General features: G+C 38.6%; 2 protein-coding genes across 6 annotated transcripts in view; both read left to right on the top strand.

Moving 5' to 3' along the window:
• Positions 1-302: 302 nt before the first annotated feature.
• Positions 303-15,695, top strand: NAE1 (NEDD8 activating enzyme E1 subunit 1; the record flags this gene model as incomplete). Of its 3 annotated transcripts, none has more annotated exons than XM_080411187.1 (20): positions 303-496; positions 1,812-1,915; positions 2,008-2,068; positions 2,893-2,923; positions 3,546-3,617; positions 3,913-3,992; positions 5,112-5,221; positions 5,559-5,668; positions 6,260-6,322; positions 6,582-6,645; positions 7,757-7,848; positions 9,156-9,215; positions 9,304-9,437; positions 11,054-11,129; positions 11,494-11,533; positions 12,519-12,605; positions 13,659-13,751; positions 14,178-14,292; positions 14,369-14,418; positions 15,401-15,695. In XM_080411187.1, 20 exons carry the CDS (start codon positions 303-305, stop codon positions 15,508-15,510), a joined length of 1,746 nt encoding a protein of 581 aa, XP_080267313.1. In that variant the 3' UTR covers positions 15,511-15,695. The 3 variants fall into 3 exon arrangements, with proteins under 3 accessions (XP_080267313.1, XP_080267314.1, XP_080267315.1); XM_080411188.1 differs by lacking the exon at positions 303-496 and adding an exon at positions 643-820; XM_080411189.1 differs by lacking the exon at positions 303-496 and adding an exon at positions 787-820 and having other exon boundaries at positions 2,008-2,072.
• The window catches only part of TERB1 (telomere repeat binding bouquet formation protein 1), a 20,787-nt gene continuing 14,765 nt past the window's right edge, over positions 15,675-21,696 (top strand). For 2 of the 3 annotated variants that reach the window (XM_080411174.1, XM_080411175.1), the window contains exons 1-7: positions 15,845-18,454; positions 19,380-19,490; positions 19,686-19,814; positions 20,288-20,419; positions 20,866-20,926; positions 21,019-21,134; positions 21,272-21,394. In XM_080411174.1, the coding sequence (XP_080267300.1) occupies positions 18,421-18,454; positions 19,380-19,490; positions 19,686-19,814; positions 20,288-20,419; positions 20,866-20,926; positions 21,019-21,134; positions 21,272-21,394 (706 nt within the window). In that variant the 5' untranslated portion in view covers positions 15,845-18,420. Of the gene's footprint in view, positions 15,766-15,844; positions 18,455-19,379; positions 19,491-19,685; positions 19,815-20,287; positions 20,420-20,865; positions 20,927-21,018; positions 21,135-21,271; positions 21,395-21,696 lie in introns of those variants that run through there. The other variant, XM_080411173.1, reaches the window with a different exon arrangement.

The following is a 21,696-nucleotide window of genomic DNA, read 5'->3' as shown; positions in this document are numbered from 1 at the left end:
TCAGATTTTATTGTCTCAGTACATAGGCACCAGAGAGTTCAGATGTTACTGTCCCAGTACCAACCAGTGCCACCCGCACCCCCGCCCCGCAGAGCAGATCTAACGGGGTCTCTCCGGGAGCAGGCACTGCAAGGGCTGCTGCCCCGGCTCGCTGTAAAATGCTTCACAGCCGCGTACCGGCGAGCGGGCTGCGGTCAGGGAAAAGGCCCATTTGGAACAGAAATTCTGGTACCGCATTTTCAGGAACACCTCCCTGAAGGAGAGCGCACCCCCCGTCCCCGTGCTGGCGGCTCCCCAGCCCCATGTGCCGCCCAAGGCCACCAGGCCCGGCCCTGCCCGCAGCGCCTTCTCCAGCCGCCACCCTCAGCTCCGCGGGGGCTGCGTGGGCCCCTCCGCGTCCCAGGGCACCGGCCAAACCCCCCCGCCGCTTCCCCCGCGCCTCGGCGCCGCCCGGGACCCGCAGGAGGAGCCCGGGGTCGAGCCCCGCGGCCCGGAGGTAACGCCCGGTAGCAGCCGGGGCAGCTCGGCCCTGGGGCCCGGTGCCGCGGGGCGGCCGTGCTTCAACGCGCCGTGCGGGGCGCAGCCCGCCGGCACCCGGCCGCTCCCGCAACCCGCTCGACCCCGCGGGCGCGGCCCGGCCCCGAGGCGGCGCGGACGGTGGGAAGGGGCGGGGTGGTGCCCTGGCCCCTCACAGGCCGGCGGCCCCCAGCGCCTGGGCCTGGCCGCGCCTGCGCAGCGCCTGGCGGCAGCGGGGCCGTGCGGCAATGGCGCAGGCGGGCAGGGCCAGCCTCAAGGAGCAGCGATACGACCGGCAGCTGAGGTAGCGCGGCTGCGGCGTGCCCGGCTGTGCGGGGCTCCGCCGTCCCGGCCGGGCGGGCAGGGGCTGCCGCGGTGCCTGTCGCGGTGCCTGTCGCCGCCTGTCGCGGCAGGCCGGGCTCGGGGCCGCGGCAGTGGCTGCCCGCTGAGGCGCCGGGCCTGCGGAGCGGGGGGGCCCGCCGGGCGCTGCCCTTGGCGGCCGCGGTTGCCGCCGAGCCCCGGGCCGTGCGCTGCGGCGGGGCTGGGGCTGGGGCTGGGGCTGGGGCCGGGCCGGCCGCGTGTGGGGCTCGCCGGGTCGGGGCCGGGGTCGCGGAGCGGCCGGGGGCGGGCGGGCCCGGGCCGCTCCCCCATGCTGGCGTACGCTTGACGGTGTCGGTAGCAGCTGCCGTGGTTTGCGGCTTCTGTGCGGTAACTCTCTCCGCTGCGGCTGCGGCGGGTAACGTGCCTGTCCCTGTGAAATCAGGGCCGTCTGTGACCGAGCACCGACGGGTTCCGATGTCAGCTTGAATGCTATTTTATAGATGCTTTAAATACCTGACTACACTCGTCAAGAGGCATTTCCATCTGCTTGTGCGTTTCAGTGTCTTGTATTATAAATTATAAACGATACAGAAAGGCATTATTCATAAGAACAGATGAAAAAGAGAGTGTTCAGGTCTAGGACAAAACGTGCCTAAGGAGTGTTTTGACTCCTGGTGATTTTTTTAGAAGTTAAGTACATGACAACAGAGCAAGGTGCGTGCATTCATATGGCGTAAAGATGGAGAGAACAAAGTGTCAGTAAAATCGGGGGGCGCGTTAGAAACTTCGAAGTTTGCCACAGTACATTTTATTAGGGAAAATTTGTACTGGTTAGTACTATTCAGCTTCTGTCAACAATGAATGGAAAGTAGCACACTAGCCTCCATTTGTAATTGTTTTCATTTCTTTCTTTGTATTGACTTTATGATGTGAAATGAAATAATTTCATAATTTTGGTTTCCATCCACATATAGATTGTGGGGTGACCACGGACAAGAAGCGTTAGAATCTGCCCATGTTTGTGTGATAAATGCAACAGCAACAGGAACTGAAATACTCAAAAACTTAGTGCTACCAGGTAAATAGATACCTCTTCTGTATTTTTGTTGTAATGTATCTGCTAACTTCATAATGCCTAGTTGTTCATATTAATTATTTTTTTTCTCCAAGGTATTGGTTCATTTACAATTGTCGATGGGCATCAGGTTTCTGGAGAAGATGTTGGAAATAAGTAGGTTTGTTACTGATTTCCATTACATTTTGAGAAGTAACAGGGTTTTATAAGTAGTTCCATCTCTCTACTTGTTAAGAAGTCCTATAAAATACTTCTAAAAGCCTGTGTTTCTCTAAGTGTTTTGTGGTTTTGCATATTGACATATGCGGCGTGCACTTTCACGTTAGCTGCTAAATTCGACGTTTTTCTTAGTTGCTGTGTTTGTACCTTACAAGTCTATGATAATGCAAGATTTTCTTGTGTTTCAGCATGGCTACATGTGTTTTCCATTATTTTGGTGATGAAGATAATTAACTTTCCATTAGTTTATCATTGTGAAAGTGTGACTGATAACCATTTATTAGCTTTCATAGCTTTGAAAGACTGCGCAGCAGGGGAAAGGATAAGAAATTCTTTACAAACCCTGTTAAAAAAAAAAAGTCTACTCATTCTAGATCACTTTCTCTTACGGTTGAAGTAAATACCTACAAAATTGGTCTACTTACAGGGGTTATATGAGGGAGAAGGATATTCCATTACATGCAGAAATTAATACTGATGAGTCCTTAGTTAGTCCAGTGAAAAAAAATCTGCTGTATGATCCTGGCTTCTAGAGGAGCTTGGTGTGTCTTACTTTGAAGGTTTGTGGCTTGGGCATTGAAAAGTTTCCTTACGAACCTGATGGTGAGGAAAATATAGCAGCAGTGAGAAGAAAAGCACAGTCCCCTTTGGTTTGTTGTGCATGAGTCAACAACATATTCTGCCCTACACAGTGTAGCTTTAATGTTGTTTTTTTTCAAAACAAAATTGACATGTAGCTTTTTTGCTTGTCTCCTTTTCAGTTTCTTTCTACAAAAAAGCCATATCGGTCAGGTAAGGTGGTAATAAATGTCACTTTAGATGTATTGAAAGCATGGAAGTATTCCATAAATAGTGAAATACAGTAGTATGAGTAATGCTAAAAACATGCATGTTTAAGTTAAAGTCGATTTACTCTGATGGAATTCCCCATGCTTACTTTTTAGTTGCTCGTGCGAAAATAAGCTCAGTTTTGGCGAGATTGCACAAAAAAAAAAATGAATGCAACAGGGTTAAGAAAATTTTTGGAAGGGTGAGGTAGAAGAGATGAGGTTGAAGGAGTAAAGATACGAGTAGAGAGGTAAACTGAGGGGTAATCGCAAAAAGGCATAGGTGACTCCTGGAAATTCTCCAGTAAAGCTGGAAATTAATAACTGTTATATAAGGTTTGTCTTTAAAATACTATTAAAAATGGTCTCAAACAAGTGCCAGCTGTTACGGGGTTTATTTTTTCTTCAGATAAGCAGGGCTTGGAATAAGAAACCCTAGCTTATGATGAAATTGTGTTGTGGTTTTTGGGGGGAGGTGGCAGTGGAGGTGTTTGTTTGGTTTTTTAGTATGTAACATATATGGTACTGTTATACTGTATAAATTACATTTCAAGTGGTTAAATGTTGTTTTGATTGTTCTGAAACAGAATCGTGCCCAGAGTGCCACTGAGCTCTTGCAAGAATTGAACAATGATGTTTCTGGAAACTTTGTTGAAGAGGTTTGTTTTCCTGTGTTAGTTGTACGTTTCTTGTTATGCAACGTGATAAAAGTATGAAATAATAGCTAAGTGTTGTCTTTTTAATGTTGAAATAGCTTCATGATAAAACAGCATTGGAGGAAGAAGATCTTAAGTTATCTGCAAAAAGTCAATTGATGTACTTTAAACATTATTTTGTAACTTCATAATTTTTAACTTTCACTTCACACTTTATGATCAATTTTGAACAGACAATGTGTATTCAGAAATTTTCAGTGTTTCCTGACAGTTTTTTTTCCCCTCCCTTACTATTTAGAGTGCAGAAGAACTTCTGGACAATGACCCTTCCTTTTTCAGTCGGTTTAACTTAGTGGTTGCAACACAACTACCAGAAAGGTAAAGAATCATCTAAAGTTTGATTTTGTTCAGTTGTAAAAGTGGGTTTCAACTGCAGGCTATTCTTGCAGGAAAACTTGGCAAAACAGAACTCTGTCATTGTGAAGGAAAATTATGGTAAATGGCATGTTTCTATATGTTAATACATAGTTTAAAATCTGTTTCAGATCCATGTGTGACTCCCAGGTGCTGTTTCAGGTGCATTTGTCTGTCACATACTTTTTTTGTAGTGAAAATTGTTTCTGGTCCAAAATCACTGTAACAAGTATTTTTCTAATGTAAAACCTATCAGATAATAGGGTATGTGATAACTTTAGATCTTTGGAAATTTATTTTATTGTTTGTATAACTCTTTCCAATTTACATGTGTATGTAATTATATTTCCCATATAAAGTTTGTCAAGACCAGAAGTTCTGGGGGTCGTTTGGGGTTTTTTTTGATTTTTTTTTTTTAATTATTTTTATTTTTTTTTTTACCTCTTGCTCATGAGAGGCCTCTTGTATGCTGCCTTCCAGTAAGAGGTGCAGATCAAGAATGACAGCTCTGAGTACTGAGAAACCTGGGGGAGAAGAGCATGCTTCTGTTTCACCAGACATGCTGCCTCCACAGAAGCAAGATGTTGCTGGACGGATGATTGTTAAATCTTGCTTTTCTAAGGAAGTGGCTGTTCCTCCCCTTCCTTACAGCGGAGCTGGAGATACTGTCTCTCATAGAAATAAGAGCCAACTTGTATCTTTGAGGTGTTGATTCCCTTGCAAATAAAGTGTATTTCTTATGTGTTGTTCAAAAATCTCTCATTAGAACTGCCTCTACTGGAATTTACATTTGTGCAACACACAGATCTAATTATTTTTTTCACAACTGAAAGAAGTTTTTTGTTTGGTATTTGGAGCATTTGGGAGGACGGAGTGAAATATAAGTAAGCAACTGGATAAACACATTTCTGCCCTAGTGTAAGTTCACATATAAAATTATTCGTATATGCTTAGAATTATGGTAATACTAGTTCTCTCAGAAAGCTTCTTTTTCACAAATAACTCATATAAGAGTTAATGTTATAATTAACTGTTGTCCTCTTGTACATCTGGAAAAAAATTAAAATATGTTTTTCCTTACAGTACGTTGCTGCGTTTGGCTGAACTTCTCTGGAATTTTAATGTTCCTCTGCTCATCTGCAGGACTTATGGACTGGTTGGTTATATGAGAGTCATTATTAAAGAACATACAGGTTAGAGGGTTTTCTGAAATAAACACTTTTCTAAAAGGTTTAAAGCTTCCATATGTAATGTTAGTCTGAATTTTTTTTTTCATCTTGTGATGTATTTGATATTTAAGTCTTACATTGTTTGCAGTTCATCACCAGCAGCATTCTTTGAGGAATGCATAGTAATTATTGAATTGCCACAAATAGTGAAATTTGAGATTATCCTGCTATTAAAGTTAAGCAAAACACTTATTTTGAGAATTGAGCAGTAAGTGAGAAGGTGATACACTGTATGTGATGTATAGCTCTGATTTGAAGGCTGAACATAACACAGTGAAATGCATTGTATAATTTTTTTCAGTTATTGAATCTCATCCTGACAATACGTTAGAAGATCTGAGACTGGACAAACCATTTCCAGAATTAAGGGAACACATTCAGTCTTATGACTTGGATCATATGGACAAGAAGGTTGGTATGTGGTTTGCACTACATTCTCTAAGACAGATGCAGGCATAGAGCAGGGATGCTATGGAAGTGACTCTTGAGAGATTACTTGGGGTTTTGTGATGTCAGGTCTCACCTGAACCAGAGACAACTGTAGAATCAGTTGTGAGGTGCTATTTTTGATCTCTGCCCCAGTGTTAACAGTGTGTATTTAAACCTTAAGCAAGTCAGGGCCTTGGGAGGTAGGGAATATTTTTGAATGACTTGATCTTTCGTTAGACTGATTCCCCCTCACTCCCTCTTTAATTTTTATTTTTATGATTACCTGCTTATGCAGAACTTTGCAGTGTGGGTATTTCTGCACAGCCTAAGTTCCACTCCAGAAAAATATTGGAGAACTCGGCTGAGACACCCTTTTTTTAAAAGTAAAAGAATAATAATTTAATGGTTTGTGTTGTAGTTAGAGAATGTTATTTCTGAATCAAAATCTGGAACATGTTCTGTGTTTCCAGAATAGTGGAAGGGATGTTAGGAGACATTTAAAATAGGTTTTTAATGTTTCCTGTTTTTATCTTTTCTCAACTTGACAAAGATTTCTCTGCTGTTCAATTACAGGACCATAGTCACACTCCATGGATTGTGATTGTAGCCAAGTATCTAACAAAATGGTTCAACGAGGTATGTTGCAAAACGGGCTAAGTCACCTGTCAATTGTTGTTATTATTGTTGTTGTTGTTGTTATTGATGTCTTTTCTAAACTAGGTGGTTGTTTTGGCACTGTGTAACAAAGGTAACAAGGTAGAATCATTAAAAAAAAACCCAACTAATTGAAATACAAGTGAATGTATGTGAACAATGACAGACTCCTAGAGTTCAGCAGTCTGAGGTTAGTAGTAGGTATTTTAAAGAAAAAATCTTTTTGTGTTTTTAAATTCAGAAAAGTGAGCAGTTGCCTAAGACTTACAAAGAAAAAGAAGCCTTCAGACAGCTGATACGGCAAGGTAATATATGGCCTAGGGGTCACCTACTCATACTGGCAGAAATATATAAGGCAGTATCTGAAAAATAATCAGAAGTTCTCTTGGGGTTAATTTATGAAAAATCTGCTGGCCTATGCAGTATGATTCTTCTGCTAAATGGTTGTTTTATACAGGTGGATCTTAAGATCGCAAACTTGCTTATAAATGCAGTTTGGCATTGTTTCATACTGTTTGCTGTTGAAGATCAAGAGTGTGTTTTGATGTGGGTGGGAGGAAAGGCCTTAAGAGAAAATCCTGTAGAAGATGTTGGTATTTAACATGGAAAATGTGATAGAGGAAACCAGGTGGCTTTTGACACTGGAATTATTATTAACTGCAAGTTGGTTGGGCAGTTGACTCACCAAACTGCAGGTTATCCTTGCATCTCTGAATGACCAGTCAAGAGAGATTATGTAGCTACTGAATACACTATAACCAGTGTGTGAACAGATTTCATTGGTGCAAGTGTTTTAATCTAATTTTGCAGGTGCCAAAATTGACCTATTTCTAGATCTTACAAATGCCTCTGTCTTAAATATTTGATTGTTGAATAAAAACATTAACTACATTTTTGATATTTCCTCACTTCACGTTGGCATATGTGCAAATTGCTGGGTGGTTTTGTCATCCTTATCCCCAGGCTGGGCCATGGAAATGTTCTGATCTCTAGTAATTACCTTTGGTTAAATCAGGTTTTTAGTAGAGTCCATTCCTTGGTCTGGCATGCTGTGTGGGTTCACAAGTATTTGCAAAATTTGAGGAAAAAAACCCCAACACATTATTGGGAATGGGAAGAGAATTGAACTGCCTTTTTATTTCCATCTACGTTAGTTTAGTTATTGTTAACTTTTATTATCTCTCACACACAAATAAAGTATTTTTGAGACAAGTAACTGCTATTAAACATCACAGGAAAATGAATTATATGCAGAATCTACTGCTAAAACTAACTACGTATACATCTTACTGATAATTCAGTTCTTTGCTCATTAGCTTTAATGCCACAAAAACACGCAGAGCCAGTCTGTTCTCTTGGTAAGACATAAATAAGATGTAATTCAGGGAATTGCATGTTGAATTTCTTTTCAATAAGGTATCTTAAAGAATGAAAATGGGACCCCAGAAGATGAGGAAAACTTTGAAGAAGCTATAAAGAATGTGAACACAGCATTAAATACAACAGAGGTAAAATAAACATTTATATGATAAAACTAAAGAAATTTCAACTGCTTTGTGTTTTTTTCAGATCATATTATGCACTTCTAGGACAGGAATTCCATTTGCAACATTTATTTTTAGGTAAAGCAGGATTAGTACAATTTTAAAATGAAATAATGTGAAGTAATACGGGACTAGAAATTCTAGAAATCAAAATTGACCTGGCAATTCTTTTTATTTCCTTACTCATGCAAGGAAGTTACTTTTCCTTCTTGAAGACTTGAATTCAAGTATAGAGTGAGTCAGTAACCACAGTTCATTAGTAGTTCATTTCTGTCTTAGACTTTTGCAGTTTAGCCTGTAAAAGAAAATCTGTTAAGTGCTTGGTACAGTTACAAAGAATTAGCAGTCACTGGTGTGGATGATGTTAGACTGAAATACATTGCCGAGCGACCTGGAAAGCATTTGTGGAAATTGTGCCATATTGAAGCTGGTTGCTTCAATAAATACAGTATTTATTCTGTATAGAAATCAAGGGCTGCAAGGGACTTCTGACTCAGCAAATTCACTACTTACCTCTTGAAGAAACATGTTAAATTCCTTTCTTAAACTGATCAAGCTTAAAAACATAAAAATTGACATTTTCATTGTTTTAAATAATACTGAAGTAGTAACTCATGATTTAGAATTGAGCTCTGATTTCCTTCATCTCTCATTCATGGTAAATTGTAAAAGCTGCATGGGGTAAAAGCACATTCTGTGATTCTTTCTAGATTACTTTTCATTTTCATTTGAACTGTGCTGATCCTTGCTTGGACTGTCATGTTAAATCTCCCAAGGAAGCAGCAGGTAAAACTTAGTGCTGTCTTCTCAGCCACTACAAGCTATGACCCCGGATATTAAGGAGTGGTTTCGGTTTCTGTGCCAGGGTGAACTGCAGCAGTTAAGGAGTCAAAACACTTTACTTTTGCAGCCCCTTTTCGCTTCCCCAGCCTTTTATGCTCCTCTGCCTCTAGGAGGTAGGATTGGTAGCTGGGACTGGTAGTACCTTTTGCTGATGCTGCTACCAGGTTTGGTTTTTTTTAAATCTTCCATGTAGAAGATGGAAATAAGGTGAGATTTTGTTTGTAACATTCGTCTTGATCAGAAGCATGTGCCTTGTTCTCAGGCAGTGCTACTATTTGAAATGTGTCTGAGAAGCACTATGTAGGATTCAGAGAATATTTTGGCATGAATTTGATGTCACTTGCAGTTGGCTCACCTACGTAATGAGTGTTGAGATAATTCAAGAAATTGGAAGTAAATAAACAACCCAATCCATTTTTTTTTCCTAGATTCCGAGATGTATTGAAGAGATTTTTAATGATGATTGCTGCATAAAACTCACAGAGCAGGTAATGAATAAATAAGAGTAAGACTTAAATATAGAAAAAGCATCATGAGTAACATTTGTGTACATAACTGTGTCTTGTGCATTTGCAGTCACCTTCTTTCTGGATTTTGGCTCGAGCTGTAAAGGAATTTGTGGCAAACGAGGGGCAAGGAAGCCTGCCTGTCCGGGGCACTATTCCTGATATGATAGCAGACTCCAGTAGATTTATCAAATTGCAAAATGTGTAAGTATAAAATTTTTTTCCTTTAATAGTTACTAATGATAGTAAGTAGTGATGACTTCACACCTCACAAAGTGCATGGATTCCTGTATTTAAAAAAAAAAAGTGTGTATGTGGGGCTGGAGTGAGACGAGGTGTGGGAAGCACAGCAGCCTGGCACTATCTGCTGTCCGTATAGGTGTTACTTGCCATTTGGAACCAGGGCCTAAGCCTTCAGTGCATCCCAGTTTCCTAAGGTTGGCTAGTAAGTGACTACTTATCTTAGTTCCAGGTCCAGTAAAGGCTTTCCTGTAGGTACATCCCATAGCCCAGCTGCTGCTGTCCAAAGCAGATTGTTGCTTAAAGACAACCTTGTGTTTTTTCTCCTCAATATATATGTCAACCTGGGTACAGGAATTGTAGTTTACTAGTTAGTTCCTTCAAAGGGCATTCATTAGAATTGAGTGCTTGGTAGGTAAGGAAGGGCAGAGTCTTTGTGAGGGAACGTGAACTGCAAATTCTGAACAGCATCAGTGCAGATCAAGATTTTAGGGAGACCATCTCTGAATGCGTGTATCCTCAACATAAACTTACTATTCCTGTGCATCCTGGACATGATGCAAACTGCTGGGGCAAAAAGACTGTCTTACAGTGTTACCACAGTTTCTTTACAGTTGATTGCTTCGTCCTCCTTTTTTTTATAATCTTTAGTGAAGCATTATCTTTCAGAAGACTCTAAATTTGTCTGTGCAGTTGTCCTGTTCAATTGTTTAAGTAAGAAAGTATTATTTCTAACATATTTTGATCGTTTCTTCATAGATTGAGACACAGCCTCTACTAGAAAAAGGATTTTGTGCCTTAATAGTATTTACTAATTAAAATAGAATCTGTAATTTTAGAGATGCATTCCTCAGAACTGTGACAAATAGCATTAAAAAGATGGATATAAAGAATCTAAACCTGTTACATGTCTAAAATAATTGATTGCTATTGCTTCATGGAAGTTGCTTTGTATAACGACAGTAAAGCCAAGAATTTGTGTCGTTGTTTTGCTACATGAAACCATAATAGCTTGGATTTGCAGATACTCTAGCCTGCAAATCTGAATTCTGTAAGCATTAGTCCTGAATTTACAAATCATTACATACTTAAGTTCTCAATTCCAATAAGCATTACAGGGTTTTACTTTGCAGATAAAACAGTTGCAGTCCTTAAAGTGAGCACTTAAATAGAATTTTATTAAATACTCTGTTGTTGAGGTGTTTGCATTGTCATAGTTATTAACAGAACTAATATGCTATGGCTAAAAATAGAAAAATACAGAAATTAATAAAAGAAACCCAATGAAGGACATACAGCTGTTTTACTGAAACTACTTAATATTCTTCCTCTGACTGTAGTAACATTAATTGTAATTTTAAATGGCTTCTAGAAAACTGTTCAGCATGTAGTTTTTAAGCCACACGTTTAATGAACAGCTCAGCCATGCCAAAACATCATACAGGGAGGTAATAAGAGGTAGCTCACATCCGTTCATGTGCCTTGTATTTTATCTTCATAATACAAAATAAAAAGAATTATCTTCACTGTGAGGTCAATGGCTTTATACTCTATATTAAGACTTATTTTATTATTAACAGATACCGTGAAAAAGCAAAGAAGGATATTGCTGCTGTTGGTAACCATGCTGCTAAATTGTTACAATCCCTAGGCAAGGTAATTACAAATGTTCGGCCATTCTGACAGGTTACAAATATTTTTTTCCCTGACATTCTGTACAGAAATAAATCGCAGGAGACAGATATGAAAAGAGAAGGCTTAATTACCTCATTGTTTTCAAAAGGCTTAAGTAAGTTCTAATGAAATTTAATATCTGTGGTCTGTTTTATTTATCACTTCTGGTTTGGCCGTATAAAATTAAGACATAAGACATACAGGGATGTATAATTTGCAGTTTAAGATAACTAGTTGTTCTTGTAAAAAAAAAAAAAGCTATCTAGCAATTAATATATTAGTATCTCTGGAAATATAAATTCTCTGGTCATTGTATGTACTGGAATGAGTATATTCTCTCTTTTAGGCACCTGAGTCTATTTCAGAGAGAGAATTAAAATTGCTTTGTGAGTATGCTTGGATTCTGTTGCTGTGTTTATGCAAATGATCAAATAATACAAAACTTTTGAATTATAATGTTGTTAGTAACTTGGTATTTGAATTTTTTGAGTGTTTAGCAGTTGCATCCCTCATCTTTAGTGTAAGTAACATATGTTCAGCATCTCTCAGTAGTGAGGCCATAAAAGTTGGCTTTTAAAAGATACAATGTTTTTTCAGGTCCAAACAACAGGTAGCAGTTGTCGTCCACTTTTGCAGGCTCTGAAAACTTCTGGTAGTCTGAAAAGGTAAAATAGGGATGCAGTGAGCAGTATTGTTGATGGCATTTTAGGTTATGTCTGTTCTGGATATGTGTACATGTCCACACAGCAGCCTAGATGAGCATCCATCTCATGATCATCCATCCATGAGCAACTGGAAAATTGTTCCGTAAGCGCGTAGCCAAGAGCATGCTGCCTCCCTGTTGACATATCATATGCTGGGAGTTTTGAGAACCTCGCAGTTGCTCATACCAGAGTGCTAGGTCATAGCAGCTGCACATCGGATTGTTTCATAGCGATGATACTGAAGAAGAACCTTCTGCTCATAGCTGTACTGTTAGAATGTTAATTGCGAATATGCGGGGCAGTGGTAGATGTCACGGAGAGAACCCATGTTCATTTGCAGCATGGAAGAGGCAAACATGAAGTTGATGGCAGTGATTGATGAATTACTATAGGAGAGCTAAACATGTGAGCTGTTACATTAACATGGCAGATATGTTTAGATTCTAGAAGTAAAGCGGCATGAAGTATTTCACTAAAATACTTGTGATCATAGACCTAAATGTAGTTTGATTGATTTTATGACTCCAGGCCACTGAAAGAAACAGAAAAGTGTTAAATGAAATTATAATTTCAGTCTTTCATGTTTAACACATCAGAGATACAAGTGTTTAGTAATTTGCGACACATTCAAGTAGGTAATGTTCTCCTTTCTGCATCCTCTGCTTAGGCAGCAACTCAGCTTTTCTCAGAGTAGTACGATGTAGATCTCTATCTGAAGAATATGGTTTAAACACCTTTAACAAGGATGAAATCAGTAAGTACCTTTTTGGCACCTACTTTAATTGCATTTTCAGCTTGAAATGGTTTTGTTATCACAAAGAATTGTATATTACACGTGCTGTTTCATTATACAGTTTTATAATTTGGTGTCAACTATAAGTATGGGTTTTTTGAAGTCTAGAATGTTGAAATCAGTTTGATTTTGAAAGGTCAAGAATGGCATTAGAGATTGCATGTTTTGGGTTTTTTTATCATTGCAGATTTTATTCTTGATAGCACATGATAAAACACAGCTTTCTTCAAATTTCTCTTTTTCTGTACCTCAGTTGTTTCTGACAGAGCTGGAAAGGTGCTTCCACCTGACTAAAAATATGAGAAAACTGTATTGGTCCCTGTCAGCTTATCTTTTCAGTATGTGAACTAGCAAACTAGTTACTTAATACTGCATTTTATTTTTTGAACCTGCATATATTAAAAACTTAAAAAGTTTTTATCATAATTTATTTTAAATCATTATTATAATGATTATCATAATTTTTTTAAATTAAGCTTATACATTTTGTCCAAAACTTTCAGAGGACTTGCATATACAAAGTGTATGCATTTTGTTTACGCATACATTTTGTAATATTTATAACTTAAGTGAAAGCGCCTTGAACTAATTGGTAATATGCAATGTGATTTAAGTAGTTAGACTACTGAGCTGTATGTTAAGGGATTTAAGACCTGTTTTATAATTGCAGTTGTTAGTTAAATACATGAAGCATATGTTTCAAATCCCAAAATTACAAGTAAGGGGTATCCCATTTGATGTTGTAACAGCTGTCACAGTTGAAAAGTGAATATCTTTACTGAAGTTTATATCAAATACATATAGTATGGTTTTGTCATATACTCTGGAGTCAAAATTGTGTATCTGGCAGTTGGCTCACTGAGATCCTCAGCTGCAGGTTGTTTCCATTCAGACTTCTTTTTACTGCAGATTTTACAGTTCAATCACATGGAAAATACTTGATTTCAAGTAATACAAAACCTTTCTTTTCCCATTTCATCTGTACTAGCTAACCAGTTCTCTTGCTGTTTGCAGTTTCTCATATGGATAACCCAGACAGTGAAGTAGTGCTGTACTTGATGCTACGGGCTGTAGATAGATTTTACAAGCAGCATGGTAGATATCCAGGTATGTTAATACCAGAGTTACTTCATGTCATCAAAAGAAATATGAAGATCCAATACTTACTATAATACTAGCTATAAGCTACAAATATGGCATTAGTTGTAGTTTTGTTTCCATATTAATGTGACATAAGAATGTGAAAATTAAATCAAGATTTTTTCCTGTGTGGGAATTTAGGAAATTTGTCTGAATTTATACCACTGAAATGGGTTCCATGGGTTATAAATCTGTTCAGCTATGCAGTAATTTGTCGTTACAATGAGTACCATCAACAGAATACTCAATTATTGTTATTACTGTAGTATTAATACTCCAGTATAGTAATCAACATAGAAACTTTTCAGAAAAATAAAATATGCTGCTATTTAAACCCATTAACTTTGAATATGAGTTACAGTTCTGTGATGAAACAGGTAACTTATTTTCCAGGTGTCTACAACTATCAGGTAGAAGATGATATTGGAAAACTAAAATCATGCCTTACTGGTTTCTTACAAGAACATGGGTTGTCTGTAGTGGTGAAAGATGACTATGTTCATGAGTTGTAAGTATTGTATCTTAAGGGTCGACTTTGTGGGTAAAATTGACCTGGAAGTACTAATTGTTACTTTGCTGTCCAGTTGTCGCTATGGAGCTGCTGAGCCACATGCTATTGCTGCCTTCATGGGAGGTAAGAATGCCACTGTATTTCTGAGGTCCACACAAACCAACCAACCTGCTGTAGTACATACTTGAGTCGGAAGCTCCGCTGTTAATTACTTTGTATTGTCAGAGCAGAGACTGTAATCACAGACTGTAGTCGAAGAATTAGAACAAAATCCTCCCACTTCATACTCCAGATGTGACATATAGAAAGAGACACAGCAGGGGTTTAAAGTCAGTAAAAGAAACCAGATAAATCTGAGCAGATCAATTCTAGTAGCTTAAAAATGTGTTTAAAAATAAAATGCTTGGAAGGCTTTGTGTTAATCCTTTAAATTAACACAATATATGTATGTTAAGTATCTATTAAATATAGATTGCTTACCTTAATTCAACCTGCAGGTATTACCAAAACTGAGTTCATTTTAATGGATGCTCAAAATTGATATATCAGTTAACTTTTGGTATTTGGCTTCATATGGTGCTGAAGATAATTATGTACTAAATACTCCATGGATGTAGGTATCTTTTCCTGATTAAGTGAAAAATTGTATGTGCAGTGCATTAGAAAAATATGTGAAGATAACTATTAAAGAAATAACAGAATATTTCATGCTACAGCAGAACACAAAGGGATCACAGTCAACTGACCCTTCAGTTCATTTAACTGTACATGATTTTTTTTTTTAATTGAACTTCTCTGTTTCATTTGGAGAATGCACAACTTGCATGGGTCTGTCTGCTCACATTTTTACTCTGTGTGTGTTCACATACACACAGAGAGGAAGTATATACAGCACAGTGTATGTAAAGCTGACCTTTGGAGTAGCAGCTTTCTGAGCCTGTTGTATACTTAGGAGGAAAAAATGCCTTTCACTACTTCTAGGAGTTGTATCAGGTGCTTCCAAATTAATTTGTGTCTAGATAAATAAGTCTTTTACTGTTTTTTTAAATACGATGTGCTAACTACCTTCTGGTTTATCTCTTTTTTTTTTTTTTTTTTTTTACAGGAGCAGCTGCACAGGAGGTTATAAAAGTCATTACAGGGCAGTTTGTAATTTTTAATAACACCTACATTTACAGTGGGATGTCACAGACATCAGCAACTTTCCAGCTTTAGGTTAATGATGTTGCGTTTGTTGCCACCAGGTGCTGCTGCTGCTGTGTTCTGTATATACTGTGGTATTCTGCCACTGACGGGACTGTTCTGTATTGCCTGCGAATTAAAGTTCCTTTCTTTGTAACAACTTTATCTTTTTTTTTCTTTTTTTTCCTGAGGACAAATAAAATAATACCAAATCCTGATTATTTTAAATCTAGAATTTTCTGATTCACCTTGAAAATTAAAAAGCAGCCGCAGCTGCTCGTGGGCAGGGTAAGTTGCATTTACACATGAGTTTTCTTGGTTTGCAGCAGCGCTGAGTGTGTTTCCTCAAAGCTGCCCTTCAGCTGGTGGGGAGGGACGCACACAGGGGGAAAATGGCGCCTGGCAGGCGGCGGTCTGAGGAGGTAACGTGAGGAGGACTCGGGAGAGTTGCAGGGGCTTTTAGTGGATTCAGAGGTGTTACGGAGAGGGATTGCTGCCTGAAGGCTTCGCGTTCGGCTCTGTTCATCTGGTAAAAGGGGTGCTTTTTTTTCCACACCTCGGACGATGGCCGGCTGGCCTGCAGAGGGGCCAGCTCCCGGGCGGGCAGGACGGTGAGGGGGCCGGGGGGGGGGGGCGGGGCGGATGGGGCGCGCGCAGCTGGCGGGAAGGGCGCGCGGCGGGCGCGGGGTGGCGGCTCCCTTCAGGCGGGGCGGGCCCGGTGCCGCCGCTGTGGCAGACCAGAGCCGGACCGCAGGTACCTCATCTGCCCTGCTTCCCGCCTTTCCCCAGAGCCGGCAGAATGATTTTGCTGTTTCATCCTTAGACTGTTGGCCTCTTCCACCACCCCACCCCCTTTTTTTTTTTTCTTTTTAAAATCCTTTCTGTGTGCTTTCCCTTTTATATTTGGGATAATCTGGAGTACTGGCTATGACTTTATACTTCAAAGCCAAACTCTGTTAATGGACTATAAATCAAACATGGCTTGTTGGAGAGGGAGAAGATGAATGATAAAATAGCACTGGAAGACTTCAAAGCACTGTCACACTGAACACTGTCTCTAGCAGACGCATCCTCAGCTCATGATGTGAATTTTGTTTTCAGTAGGACACCAACTATCCAGACTTCTCCCACTGTATAGGATTTGGCCACTGGGTTTTGAAAAGGAAAAGCCACCCCTGGCACTGGCAGTTTCTGTCCTGGTGTGGGCCATCAGCGAGGCCTGGCTGATGGGGGATGTGCCCACAGCCTCTGGGTGGGCTCCCTGCCCTCCCATGCCCACCCTTCTGCATGTTCAAGCCATGTGCTCTAATGCTGCTGAATGAGATTAATATATGTAAACTCTTTCTATGAGTGTTTCTTTGAGGTTTGAAGGGATGTTACCGAGTTATTTCCCATAACTGGTGAGGAAGAGGTCATCTTTTACATGCAACACTTGCCGGAAGTCTGTTGCAGCAAATCCTGTTACTGATCTTTTCATCTTTGCCCTGTGATGCAACAACAGAGTTGAGCTATTTACATTTGGCTTATAAATACAATTTTGTGTGCCTTCTATGTGTTGCAAAAGAAAAAGATCCAGCTAATGTCAGGACATAACTTTCTATAGTGTCTAAAAAACCTTGTGCTTCTATTAAAGGCTCTTTAATTGTATACATGTGTATTTAACTGAAGTTTAATGTAATGAAATTGGCTTTGAAGTGAGCTCATTTTTACAGTCTCTGTTAAGGAATATGTAGGTAGCTTTTGCTTTCCCTTAGGCTAGCAAGGTGGTAACAGTAGGGGCAAAGAACGGCGAGAAAGACTTGCAAGCTTTCCACTATTGAGGCAGGCTTAGATTTGCAAGAAAGCAAAATGCACGTATGCCATCACTTCTGAAAGGGTAAAGGAAGATGAACTATTTTTAAACTTTCCCTGTTAAAACACATGCTTCACCAATGCTACTGTAAAGACGTATATGGAGCATTTGAACTAATGGAAGCATCCAAGGAATGGGGACAGGAATGGAAAGCAGGGCTGGATGTCTTCATTAAGATTACACTGATATCTCTTAGAGCCTTTGTTCTACTTTGAGAAGGATAACTAATCCATTATTAAGCTGGATTTATCACTGATTTAGAGTTTCTACCTGGAGCTAAGTAATTTTTGAGAGATCAAAATAGGTTACTGTGACGCTTGCATCAACCTTTTGTGTTTGGGACTTAGGGCATTGTTAAGGGACCATCTTTCTGTTTCCAAATCTGAATTTGACTCTGCTACTCAACTAACACTCAGATGCTGGCACATGTTTGCGTAGAATCAATGCTGTGGGTTTTTCTGGTTTACATGGTTCATGTAATGTAATCATTTCTTTGGTGAACTAAAATCTTAGTTTAACAATGTCTCAGTTCACACTCATTGTCTTTGGTGTTGAGCAATACAGACAACGCATGGTTTAGTGGCTCACTGAGTAGCAGCAGGAGGCTGATCATGTTATCGTGGATGTCAGACATACCTGATCCTCTACATAATGTTACTTTATAGTCTTACTGATAGTTATTGGCTGATGACAAAGTTGGCAACCTATTGTAATGAAAATTGGATCAGATTTATTGTGATAAATGACACAGAGCTAGGTATGTTTTTAATGACAGGGACGCTTTTGCTGCCATGCAATGGTAACATGGAATCCCCTGACTTCTGTATAAGGTTAACTGTCAAAAGATAATAATGCAATAGTTAAAAATGCAGTGTTACTCTAAAATACTGTATTTCTACAGGAAATCATTGCTGTGCAAGAGCATATTAAACTGTGTGTGTCAGATGATAGAGTAAACCCATAAAATTGGGAAGCATGCATTTTAAGAATAATTATTTAATTCATACAGTATATGATATACACTGCTAATCTGAATAGAAAAGACATTTCTTCCTTACTGTTGTAGAACAAGAACAGAGGTACAACCCGAAATGGAAACTCAAAAGCTGCAGAAAAAACAGTGTGGTAAGATAAGCATATGATTTGTCATTTATTAGTTGCATCAATTTTACAAAGTGTTAGTAGACTGTGATAGGTCTGTCATGGGGTGGTGAGCTGTTGGGGGCATGTTCTTTTTCCTTGTTGCCAAATTTTTTGATTCTGTATTGAACAGCTAAAGGGCAAATGTAATTACAAACTTCCAAGGAATAAATAATACCACCACTAAGTCACTTTTTTTTTTTTTCTAACGTTTACCCGCATTTTTATTGTATTTTAACTTCTTTAAGAAACCCCAAACATTACAGGTGTTTTAAATATACAATATCTGCTGTTACTGTTGAAAATAATTTTCAAGTAAGTCTTTTTACTATATCCAAAAGACTAAGAAACAGGTTTTTCAAAGTGGTTTACCTACCTAGGTTTTATATGGGTACCTAGAAAAAGCTTTGTGTTAACTTAATAACCTAACAACCTGATTCAAGATTCTAGCTGCTGTGGTAATAAGTCTTCTGTAACTAAATACCATATAGCAAGCCTTGCTTTGTTGGATTCTTCCCCTCTTCACTCTGCAGATTTGCACTTGTATTTTCACTCTGAATATTTTCATGGTTCTGTATTATTCCCTTAAATGCACTTAATGCACCTTGCAATTGTGTATAATTTAGTAATTTACATCACACTAACAGTTGCTAGTAATTTAAAGCCAGAAATATTAAAGAGCTGTTACTTTAGCAAAGGAAATCATGCTCAAACAACTAACTATGGAATGGAAGATTTTTACATTGTGTGTTATTTATAGATGGATATAAGTGGTGTGGCTCCATTTTTTGCAGTTTTTTCTTTAAAATATGTATACATACTACATTTTGGTGCAAGTTTATTGTAGTACTAAATAGATTTAAATAAAGAAAAGAATAATTTTCATGAAGTTTTTTGTGTTTGCTCTTAGATGTGAGAACAGATCTGAACTTACTGCTTGAATGCCTTAAATATCAGATGGACTGCCCTGTATCTCAGAAAGAGGCTTTGATCACTATTTACTCAATTTGTCAACAAAACAGTAAGAAGCATTCTTCTATAGAAACAATGCAATCATTTAAGTTCACAATGTATGTTAAGAAGCTGGTTGTCACTGTAAAAAAAAAAAAAATTTTCTACATGTTACAAGGTTTGAGAAGTCAAAATCTTGGAATGTTTTCATTTTACAGAGGACTGAAAGGAAAGGTTTAACTTTTGTTCATTTTTTCTGTTACAGGTGAAGCAAGCGAGTATTTTCAAGAAATTGGTGGTTTGATGTTTATAAGTGATCTTGCAAAGTCAAGTGTTCATTGCATAGTAAAGGAAGCAGCTTTATTTACATTAGGAATTATAATAGAGAGTAATGGTAATAATAAGTAATATTATTTGTATTTCTGAATAAGTTATGATCCCATGTTACTACTTCTGCTTGTGCTTTGTCTCCATTATATTTTTGGTCTCAAAAAATGAGATTACAAGGTTATCAGTTCAAGGAAGGGGCAGTAAAGGTGCCACTGTGTCACTGTCCATCCCCAGATCTGGAGAAGTACCTTGCTGATTTGTGTAGACAGCATGTCTTTATGATACCAGATAGCTGTACTACTACTCTTCCTCAGCAGCAAGTGTTAAATAACCCCTAGATTGTTCCAAAGTTTGCCTGCCTCCTGGTTGGTTCAGAACTGACTACAGGGGGAAGCCCTTAGTCACCTTGTAGTCCTGTTTTGTTTCCACTCACCAATTGCTGGATTAAACCTACACTCTGGTCACTATATTACAAAAATTATTTAGGATTATGAATGTCTTGCTTAAGGACCTAATGATTTTTTTTTCTGGTTTCAGTTTATTGTCAACAAACTTTGTGTACTTCTGCATTGTTTGAAGACCTCATTTTATTTTTAGTTAATAAGGATTCTGGTGTGAACCTGAAAAGAATGTCTGTTTATGTCATCTTAGTACTGGTTTCAAATAATAGTAAGTTGGTTTTGTTTTTATTTTTTCTGTGTTATAACACCACTTTCTTCTCTTTGCCAATCTGCAATACAGAAATTTGGGACATTCAATAAATATTTTTTTGGTAAAGTTAATTTCTATAAGATGAATGGTTGCATGTAACTGAACCTGAATTGTCTAAGTAGATCATCACTCACTGGGATTTCCTTAAATAGCAGAAAGTGTTTTAGTTCTAAAAATGAAATTACAGTTTAAAAAAATATAATGCAAACCAGTAGTTTCTGCCAATGTATAGTAAAAAAAAAATAGAAAGAAATGGAACATTTTTGTCAATGTGTTGGTGTGACTGGGTTTTTTTGGATATATGATTAGGAAATGGAAATAGAATATATATATATGTAAATGAAACTTGATATTAAGATTTTGTCTCAAGTTGCATGTGTCTTTGGAGTTGTGTTCTTTTTCAGAAAGTGGGCAAACCTATGTCAGAGATACAGGCTGCATTGGTCTTCTGCTGCAGTTATTCAGGTAAGCAAACAGTTGTAATTCAAACAGAAAAATGATACACTATTTAGGACTTCCTTTGACTATTTGGGACTTGTTTGCATTGTTCTTAACAGAACAACTCTTTCCACCTCTGAGATTAATTTGTCAGATGAAAATACTAATCAGTGCTATCAACTGTGGTCTTCAGTCTGCAGTACTCTCTGTGCCTGTGTTAACAATCCTCAGAATGGTAAGTGGTGGTGTTAAAATTGTGAGAAATGTTTGAAATATTTCTCCAAAGTGACAACAGTTTGTTTTTATTTTTACTGTTCAACTGAAATTTCATTTTACATTTTGATTTGGGGTTATTTGTTTTTACTTTTCCAGAAGATAATCAAAACATTTGCTGTTCAGTTTTTCCGTATGCCAAAGAGTGGCTCGAAAGTTGCACGGAGCCAGAGATAGTTCGTCCTATTTGTTCATTCGTTGGTCTCACAGTTGCAAATAACTGTAAGTGCACCTCAAGCTTTAAATAGTTTTTCTTTTGTAAAAGCAAGTTTAATTTGATAGTTAAATGTTTGATTTCCTTCTGTCAATCTCTACAAATTCATTTGCTGTTTTCCCAACTTTCACCCTGAAAACTGTATTCCACCATCTTTACTTACACTGTGTTGTGCTTAAGTCCATAATTCAAGCTGCTGTATTTAGTAAGGTCAGTGAAAACTACTTGGAAGCTATTTTGATTAAAAGCTTTTTACGAATAAAAGTCATTATTATATCTCTGAAAAAAATGACTTGGGTAGAACTCGGGC

Source organism: Falco punctatus, assembly GCF_963210335.1.
Source record: "Falco punctatus genome assembly, chromosome: 14".
Taxonomy (NCBI): domain Eukaryota; kingdom Metazoa; phylum Chordata; class Aves; order Falconiformes; family Falconidae; genus Falco; species Falco punctatus.
The sequence above is the reverse complement of the archived record's forward strand: the minus strand, read 5'-3'. Positions and strand labels throughout refer to the sequence as shown.